At 38.1% G+C, this 10,010-nt stretch overlaps 1 protein-coding gene across 1 annotated transcript in view; it reads left to right on the top strand.

Moving 5' to 3' along the window:
- ITSN2 (intersectin 2) overlaps positions 1-10,010 on the top strand; it is a gene marked incomplete in the record, with an annotated part of 76,320 nt that overhangs the window by 20,347 nt on the left and 45,963 nt on the right. Inside the window, 5 exon segments of the mRNA XM_015812315.1 lie at positions 1,298-1,461; positions 2,019-2,201; positions 3,568-3,664; positions 3,888-4,030; positions 7,965-8,028. Of these exon segments, the coding sequence (XP_015667801.1) occupies positions 1,298-1,461; positions 2,019-2,201; positions 3,568-3,664; positions 3,888-4,030; positions 7,965-8,028 (651 nt within the window).

The following is a 10,010-nucleotide window of genomic DNA, read 5'->3' on the forward strand; positions in this document are numbered from 1 at the left end:
AGCTAGGGCTTAACTATCAGAAACCAAAATCATGGCATTTGCCAAAAGCCTGCAGTGCTACTGCCAAGGAATGCTGCTGTGCAGGGTGGCCAAAAGGACAAAGATGGGAGTGAAAATAGGCAGGTGAGGGAAGTTTAAATGCTCCTGCGGTTATAAGTTTGAACAAACTGCCAAGCACCTGAATTTTGATCACATGACCACATTAGTATCATTTGTTCAGCACTACTGTAACTTTGCAAGGTCACAGAATGAATAGTCATAACTCAAGGACCACCTTGAAGAGAAGAGAATAATTTATCTGACCAAATGTCATTAGACACACAAGAAATTTGTCTCCAGTGCATAAACTCTCAGTGTACATGCAAAACAGCAAAGTAATAATAATCATGACAATGAGACAAGGTAGTAGAAAAGATGAGAAGGATAATAATAATAATACTAAAGCCGTATTACAAGGGTAAATATCCTAAGACATAAGACAGTACTGTGGGAATTAGGTGTTCAGCAGAACGATACACGAGGGAAAAAACTATCTCTGTGTCTGGTTGTTTTGGCATGCAGTGCCCTGTAACAGTGTCACAAGGGGAGGAATTGAAACAGTTTATGTCCAGAATGTGAGGGGTCTGTAGATATTTTCTCAATTTTCCTTCTGCCCCATGCAATATACAGATCCTCAATGGACTGGCATTATCTTAAAAATGGCACGTTTACATCTAAATCTAATTTTCTACTGTAAAACGGTCCTATTAAAAGGCAGAACTCTTAAAAGGGATCTTCATTAGTATCATTTCTGAAAATAATTTGAGAATCTGATTAGAGAATCCATCCTTCAAAAAGGATTTTCTTTTAAAAAGTTTAGTAACAAAAGAGCACATTTGAATTGGGTGCTAATGGAGATTGGTTGGTATTTCATCAGCTTGATAAGTTTTCTTCCAAGCATACTTTGTAAAGTAAGAGTTTAGATGTTATGAATGTGGATGTAATTTTATATCGTTTTCCTAATAGTTATAAATAGCACTTGGTGATCTACGGCCAAATATAGCCCTTGGATTTGTGGTTTTCAGTGTGCTGAATTCTCACCTTTGCCCATTGGCTGTTTTACATACCAGGATTACTAAAGAACATGCTTGTGAGACTTGTTTGGAGATAAGGGATCAGCAACAGATATTGCTAGAAATAGTGGGAAAAACTTCATGCTCTGTTAGGTGTGAGTAATTGACAAAGTAATAACCACTATCATTAACAATTGAACATATATACATACTCTCAGTTTGTGTGCATTTTGTTTATTTTAAAGGGCTCTTAGTGACCTGAATAAAGATGGGAAAATGGATCAGCTGGAGTTCTCCATAGCTATGAAACTCATCAAACTGAAACTGCAAGGCCAGTCTTTGCCTATGGTGCTTCCTCCAATCATGAAACAGTCTCCAGCATTTTCTCCCTTGATTTCTGCTCGTTTTGGTAATCATGCAAATATCTAGAGATTGGCCCCTTCTCTGTTACGCGTGATAATGATGGAGGATTCTCTGCAGATTTGTATAAGCATTACATTTGTTAAAACTGTGTGAAGAAAATATGGCTAAAGATTATTTTGATAGCCATTGAGTACAGTAAAAACAAGTAATTATATTTTCATTCTACTGCTTTCCAGTGTTTGGACTTATGCTAATTTTCCCAGCCAGAAGTGGCAACTGTGGTCATTTGGTGGAACAAATGAAATAATGCTTTGTGCAAGTATAAGCTGCCTAACCAAAACCAGTTTTTACAATATCTGTCCTGGTGATAGATACAAATGTCCACATTAGTGGAATACAAATTTATTCAAGGATAGTAATTTATTAAAAACAAAATGTTTAGTCTAGCTAGCCCTTTGAATTCTTTCTCAACAGCCAGTTTCAGAAAAATCATTTTTAAAAAGAGAAGCATATGCAAATGGAGCCAGCCATCTATTTCAGGGAGAGGGGTGGATTGCATATTCTTGGACTGGTGTATTTATATTGACTCTTGAATTTCTCCAGGTATGGGCAGTATGCCAAATCTGTCTACGGTGGTGCCTTTGGCTCCCATGTCCAATCTGACATCTGTACCTTCTATTTCTCCCATGGTGATTTCGACCCCATTGTTGCCTTCTGCCAGCCCTCCATTATTGCCAAATGGAACCTCCAGCCTTCTTCAGCCATTAACTATGTCCTACTCTTCCAGTGAGTACCTTAATGCCAGAAAGTTTCCAGTTTTGACAGCCTGATGGTGGTGGTTTGTTCTCCGAGCATGTTGTTTAGTTTCCAAATGTTTAGTTTCCGAATGTTGATAGCCTGACTCGGGCATTTTTGCATAAAAACAATCAAGACTGAAAAGCCAATCTAGTCTCCATTCCTAGCGAGGTTTTTTTTCTCCCACATGTATCCTATTTGTTCCATTCTCCTCTGTTCCCCCAGAAATCCCTCCCCAATATTTTGTTTTGTAATGGAGAACAAGCAGAGGGGTGAAGGAGGTGCACTATCTCCCCTCCCCTACTTAAAAAATAATTTACTATTATTTATGCAAACTGATTTTCCCACCTGTCAATGTGGAGGGAGATATAGGCTCCATTTTTTCCACTCTGCAAGTGGGATTTATTTTTCCCTCTCCTTTGTCACTTCTTTTACCTATGTCAGTGGCATAAAGTCCTCAATTTGTGGTTGGGTTCTGGGCAGTGTCTTTTCTGGCCAGCTACAGAACCCATAAAAACAATGCATCAATATTCCATGCACTTTGCAGTTATTCAGAATGGGGTTAAAGCTGATCTTTACAGCAAAATAAAATTTCATAAATAAAACTGTATAGCTTAGATTTTCCAGAACAATGTCTTTACAACTAATTTTAAAAAGGGAATAAAATGGAGGAGGAAGTGTGGTGAAGATGGGAATAATAGAGGAAACAGAAAATAAAATATAAATTGGAAAGAGGAGTTGGATGTGGAGTACATTAAGAGAGGAGTGAGTATGCTGTTTGTCAGAACTTCTGAGCTTGAGAGAACCAATAGAGAATCGGAGAGTACTAGCTGAGGATCAGTAGAGATGGTGAAACAATCACTTTTAGTCTGCTTTGACCCGGGAGGCAGCTTGATTGGCTTTGCAGATGCTTAAATTACTTATAGTATTTTATTTCCCAGTCTAACTCCTGTCCCCTCAAAAGACTGATCCCTTTCCTTAGGAACCCCCTCCCCCGCCCAACAGGTTCTTCCCTCAGGTTTTGGTTAATAGGCCTTGGAATCAGAGACGTTCTCAAAGCTAGTATAAAAGTTTTCAGATCTATGCACCTAAAAGAAATGCACTTACGTATACATTCAAATGTTTTTATATATTGGGATGTCCAATCCTGGCAACTTTAAAACTTGACTTCAACTCCCACAATTCTCCAGCCAGGCATGTCTTAAAGTTGCCAAGGTTGGACACCTCCTTTGACTTTCTCAATACTGGCAATCAGGGTTCAGCAACATGGATAAGTCTTTTTTCCAGTAGAGATGATGATGTTTCTTTCCAGGACTGGACTAATTATTAACCCATTTCAATATTTTTCTTGTTTCAGCTTTGCCTCATTCTAGTTCATATACTCCCATGATAGGCGGGTTTGGTGGTTCCAACATTCAGAAAACTCAATCCTTGATAGATTTAGGATCTAGTAGGTATGGATCTTCATACTTGAAATATTAAGTCTCAATCAATAGATTTAATTTCTTTTTTTTCCCCAACGAGATCACTTCTTTTGATTATCTTTGCACCTGAAGTGTAATCTCAGTATTTGGGAAGATTGGTTGGGAAAAAATAGTAATCTGCAGAAAAATAGAAGAAGAATGTTAATTTTGAATATCATGGTTTTTTTTTAATCAACTCTGGTTTATATTACAGTTCAAATTCTTCTTCTTCTACCTCATTAACTGGCAATTCACCAAAGACAGGATCTTTAGATTGGGCAGTTCCTCAGGCTTCAAGATTAAAATACAGGCAAAAATTTAATAGCCTTGATAAAGGAATGAGTGGATACCTTTCAGGTTAGTGCTGGATTTAAAGATGGGTTGGTTGGTTTGTTTGTTTGTTTATATTTGTTTACATCCCTTCTCTTTATTTTTTTACAAATAACTCAAGGGAACAAACATCTTCCTTCTCCTGTTTTCCCCACAACAACAACCCTATGAAGTGGACTGATCTGAAAGAGAGTGACAGGCCCAAGGTTACCCAGCTGGCTTTCATGGCTAAGGCGGGACTAGAACTCACAATGTCCCAGTTTCTAGCCTGGTGCCTTAACCATTAGCCAGACTGGCTCTCAAAAATAAAAATACACAAGATTTATTTTAAAATTAATACCCTTTTTTCAGTAATCATTTTTCTGGTTTTGAAAGAATCTACACATTATATCATATTGTCCTAGTTTTAATTAACAAAATGTTTTTTTCTGCATGTTTGCAATACATATTAAAATGTATTTTAAATTAAATTTTAATTTAAAAAGCATTTCAAAGGGAATTACTTTGAAAATACTTTTTTATGTATTGTGAAATAAGGTAGAATCTCCTTCAAGTCAAAGACAAAATTTGGGGTCTTCATGGATGTATCTCTATAGTTAGTTATAGAATGGATATATGCTTTCAGGAATATTTTTTCGATTCCCAACCAAGCCAGAGCCCTGGATTTCCTGAGTTTCCCAATATTCATCTGATCCCATCCTGCTCAACCCTGGACTATAGACTAAGGAACTATACACAAATGGAATCTTAGTTCTCAGATCTAGCTGGGGTGATATTCCATTATCAAGTACATGCAAACATATTGTGGTTTTTCATGAGTGTATAAATTAGAAATGAGAAGCTGAAGTGGCACAATGGTTAGAATACAATATTGCAGGCTAATTCTGCTGACAGCCAGCAGTTTGATTCTCACTGATTCAAGGTTGACTCAGCCTTCCATCCTTCTGAGGTCAGTAAAATGAGGATCTAGATTGTTAGGGCCAATATGCTGACTCTGTAAACCAGACATGTCAAACTCGCGATGTATCGGAGCTTTTCCCCCATTGCTTGACAATGGAGTGGGTGCGGTTTCCTCGTGACACGTCCGGCCCGCGGGCCAGCAGTTTAACACCCCTGCTGTAAACCATTCAGAGAGTGCTATAAAGCATTATGGGGCATATATAAGTCTAAGTACTATTGCTATTGATAAATTACAATATTTTTCAGGCCATTTACCATACATGACTTTTTAATGGTTTCCAGACATTATCGCCTGAGAGTTGTGTTGGGACAAAAACTAAATTTAATTTAATTTTGACAAATTATTATAATACCAGTGGTATTTATTAGTTTTTGCCTTATATACATTAAAATTTACAGTTAGGAAAGGCAGTGCATCTACAGTACATTCAGAAATCAGACTCCCTTTCACTTTTGTCATTTTTGTTATGCTGCAGTCTGATTCTACAGTTGTTGAAATTCATTTTTTTCTCATTAATCTATACTCAGAACCCCATAAGGACAAAGTAAAAACAAAATTTTAGAAATGTCTGTAAATTTATTAAAAAGAAAATACTGAAATATCACATTGGCATTCAGAACCTTCACTCAATCCTTTGCTGAAGCCCCTTTGGCAGCAGTTACAGCCTCGAGCCTTTTTGGTATGATGCAACAAGTTTTGCACACCTGGATTGGAGGATTTTCTGCCATTCTTCCGTGCAAATCCTCTCAAGCTCAGTCAGGTTGGATAGCGACTGTCAGTGAACAGCCATTTTCAGGTCCCTCTAGAAATGTTCAATAGTCAGGGCTCTGGCTGGGCCATTCTAGGACATTCACAGAGTTGTCCCTAGGTCACTCCTGTGTTGTCTTGGCTGTGTGCTTAAGATCATTGTCATGTTGGAAAGTGAACCTTTGGCCCAGTCTGAGGTCCTGAGTGCTGTGGAACAGGTTTTCATTGAGGATATCCCTGACTGCCCATTCGGCTTTCCCTCAACCCTGACCAGTCTCCCAGTCGCTGCTGCTGAAAAATCCTCCCACAGCATGATGCTGCCACCACAACACTTCACTATTGGGATGATATTGGGCAGATGATGAGCGATGCCTGGTTTCCCCCAGAGATAACGTTTAGAATTGTGGCCAAAAAATTCAATGTTGGTTTCATCAGGCCAGAGAATCTTGTTCCTCACAGTCTGAGAATCCTTCGGGTGCTTTTTTGCAAACTCCAAGCAGGCTTTCATATGTTTGCACTGTGGAGAGGCTTCTATCTAGCCACTCTGCCATGAAGCCCAGATCGATGGAGGGTTGGTTGTCCTTCTGGAACTCTGTCCCATCTCCACACAGGATCTCTGGAGCTCAGCCAGAGTGACCATCGGGTTCTTGGTCACCTCTCTTACTAAGGCCCTTCTCCCCCAATTTGACCGGGTGACAAGATCTTGGAAGAATCCTGGTTGTGCCAACTTCTTCCATTTGAGAATTATGGAGGCCACTATGCTGTTAGGAATCTTCAGTGCAGCAGAAATTTTATTGTAGTCTTCTCCAGATCTGTGTCTTGCAATAATCTTTGCAATAGTCTCTGAGCTCTGCAGGCAGTTCCTTTGACATCATGGTTTTTGCTCTGCTACAGTCTGTGTTGTCAGCTGTGAGGCCTTCTATAGAGAGGTATGTTCTTTTTCAAAACATGTCCAATTAATTTAATTTACCACAGATTGATTCCAAGGTGTAGAAACATGTCGGCAATGATCAAGAAAAATGGGAGGCACCTGAGCTAAATTTCAAATGTTGTTGCAAAGGGTCTGAATAGTTATACCAATGTGATATTTCAGTTTTTTCATTTTAATAAATTTACAGACATTTCTAAAATTCTGTTTTCACTTTGTCCTTATGGGGTACTGAGTATAGATTGATGAGAAAAAATGAATTTTAATAACTGTAGAATCAGGCTTCAGCATAACAAATTTGACAAAAGTGAATGCACTGTATCTCCCAAGGCTTGAGGCCACAGCTTCTCCTGGGTTCTTAAGTAGTGTAGTTATGTGGTTTCAATTAGGGCTCTTGGCAGTCAGCTCACATTTATGATTGGTTTGCAGCATCCTGTGGTCCAATGATCATGATTTCAGACTTTTTTTTGCTGATTTCTAGCAAAAAAATACCCATTGGAAAAGCTAGATTAATGTTGGACCCGCTTCAAAACCTCTTCCCAAGAAAGTAGAACTCTTGGAATGGAGTCATCCCAAAAGGAACTTTTATTAGGAGAAGTTGACAGCAGGCATAGAAGGCAGGATCTGAGGATTTCCCACTCAAATCAATAGGTTAAAGGAGCAAAAAGTAAACCCCACTTCAATATTTCATCCAGTCAGTTCAAACGGGCCAATCCCCAGGTATTAGTCCATTGTGGGAATGGGGCTGATAAGACTCCATTCCCAAGGCTGTGAAAACGTTGTTGGGTCTTCGCATCTCTTCTTCCGTAGCGAGAGAGAAGCCAGATGGCCAGAGGCACATTCCTTTCTCACCCCATGCTGGTATCAAGGGGAGACAGTTCAAAGAGCAAGCAGATAGAGGAAGCGGAGAGGATACATTGTAGCGGTTAAGTGAAAGGAAGAATTAACATGTCAAATCCCCAAAGCTTTCCCCCTCCCCCCAGGAGTATGGCAGAACCCGCAGAAAGGAAAAGAATAGAGGTAATCCCCCCCAGCAAAGGAACGGGTTCTGACAATTAGCTTAACAATTGCATGATTCACTTGACTGCCATAAAAATTATCATGAAAACGTGGTTCAACTCAATTTATGACTGCAAGAACGTACCACAGAAATTTTGGCTCCCTGTGCTGCTTATGTTTGGAATTTTTTGTAAGACTGTCTTTTGGAATGAAATTTAAAATGAAATTAGTTGGATACCTTTTTAAAATATAGATCATTAGTTCATAGCTCTAACTGGTTTTAGATGTTAATGTGTGTAGTAAATTGTTACATTTGATTTATTAAGGATTTCAGGCAAGAAATGTTCTTCTACAGTCAAACTTATCTCAGACACAGTTAGCTACTATCTGGTAAGTTTATTCACAAATGCATGTTTGTAATTTTTTTAATAGATTGAAATTTTTATTTCCAATTCTTGAAAAGTAACTATGGCTATAACTACCTACTTATCTATTTAATATTGTACTATTATTCCTAGATTGCAAAAGGAGAGTATTGATTTTTTTCCTGGATCATTCATTTATTCATTTAGCTTGCATGCTGCTTAATCTAAAACAATTCATGTTGCATGATAGTGGAAATAAGCCATAAAATACAATATTTGCAATTATAATTACAAAACCACAGTATATAATCATAACAAAAGGATTACACTTTAGCAGCTTTACCAAATCATGCCACAGAGAATACAAATTAGACTTCTGGTTTGCCGACGTGGCCGCCATGGACAGTTGGAAGACGAGCTCCGTCTTCCTCATCCAGTTTTGCATCACTGGGGGGCCCTAAAAGGGTCAAAGAATCGCCCTGTATAGGCGACCAGCAAGGAGGGTCTTTTGCTGGATTGCGGGAGAGCAGTAGCTCTCCCGTTAGAGCTAGCGTTCCCTCCAAACCGGCGGACAAATGGCCGGTCCCTAGGCTGCGGACAGCCAAAGTCACACTTACCAGGCAACATGAAAGCAGCGTGGAAGAGACTGGGTGAGAGCTACCTCTCTTAAATTCTAACTACCTTTTTCTACCTACGTAAGCTACTAAAGTACTTTCCCCCATGAGAGGAAAGGGGGCTTTTAGCCCTCCCTCCAGAAACAGCGGCGACTGATTATCCAGGGGAGTTTAAAACGTTGAAAAAATAATTGAATCCCAATCGGGATTTTATTTCCTAAAGTTTGTGGATTAAAAGATTTTCTACTATCTATTTTTTACTTTCTAATTTTTATTAAAGATCTGGGTTTTTCCTCATAAAATAGAAGAAAAACAGAAAAGATTAAAATAACTTTGAGACTGAAAAGAAATTTTCAAATGACAGGGGCGACATCTTGTGGCTAAATCTGAAACTTAAATCTGTTATTCTCTAAAAGAGACTTGGCTGATAGCCCAGAAAACAAGATAAGATTCATTCAATCTTGAAACACCAGCTGTGAGAGATTCAGCTTTGTTTTCTATTGACTGAAAAAAATAAAACAAAAAAAAACCTGTAAAAGCTTCTAATCTAATTCATCATTATGGAAGAAGACCAAGACCAGACTTTTTTTTATGGAGGAAAATCAGAAACAAATTATTGCTGCGTTGAAAGCAATTTACCAAACGCTTCTTACAGCTGGCAATGAAATGAGAGCCTTCAGAAAAAAACGAGAAAGCAGCTCAGATATGCAAACTCACATTTTGATTACAACTAAAAAATCAATCATACAGAATACAACAGAAAAAGTGGAACAATTAAATATTATGACAGAAGATTTAACTGCCCAACAAGTACAGCCAATGGAAAGTCCAGAAAACAATCTGACCACACGGAAGGAGGAAAAAACTTGCTATATAAACCAGAAGGAACCTGAGGATCAAGAAGAGGAACAGATGGAAGAGAAGATAAATAATTCAGAACAACTATGTCGAGAGGGAAAAATTAAGAGATGACCTGCTAGACCTGCCAGACCTGCTAGCCTTCTTAAAAAAATGGCGACTGGATAGTCTTTTCAATATTACACAATACATATAACAATACAAGGAGATTGGTTTGACGACTCAAAAGCACGGACATGGAAGATGATTTGGCAAAGAAAGAAAGCTAGAATAAGACTGAAAAAGAATGGGGTCTTGACCTACTTATGAGATTTAAAATAGAATATATTCAAGTAGATAAGATGTGTATTTTGAACACAAGATATTGTTATGAATTGAAGATTAAGAATAATTTTGGCTATTCAATATCTAGAAGTATAAATATTAATAGTTAAATTTGAACATTGAGTTGCTTATAAAGGTTAGGTAAAGGTGATTAAGACATATATATGCTAAAAACGTATTGATGAATGTAAACAAATATGCTTTGATGTAG

The sequence above is a fragment of the Protobothrops mucrosquamatus genome, unplaced genomic scaffold, assembly GCF_001527695.2.
Source record: "Protobothrops mucrosquamatus isolate PMUCROS unplaced genomic scaffold, P.Mucros_1.0 scaffold78, whole genome shotgun sequence".
NCBI classification, from domain to species: Eukaryota; Metazoa; Chordata; class Lepidosauria; order Squamata; family Viperidae; genus Protobothrops; species Protobothrops mucrosquamatus.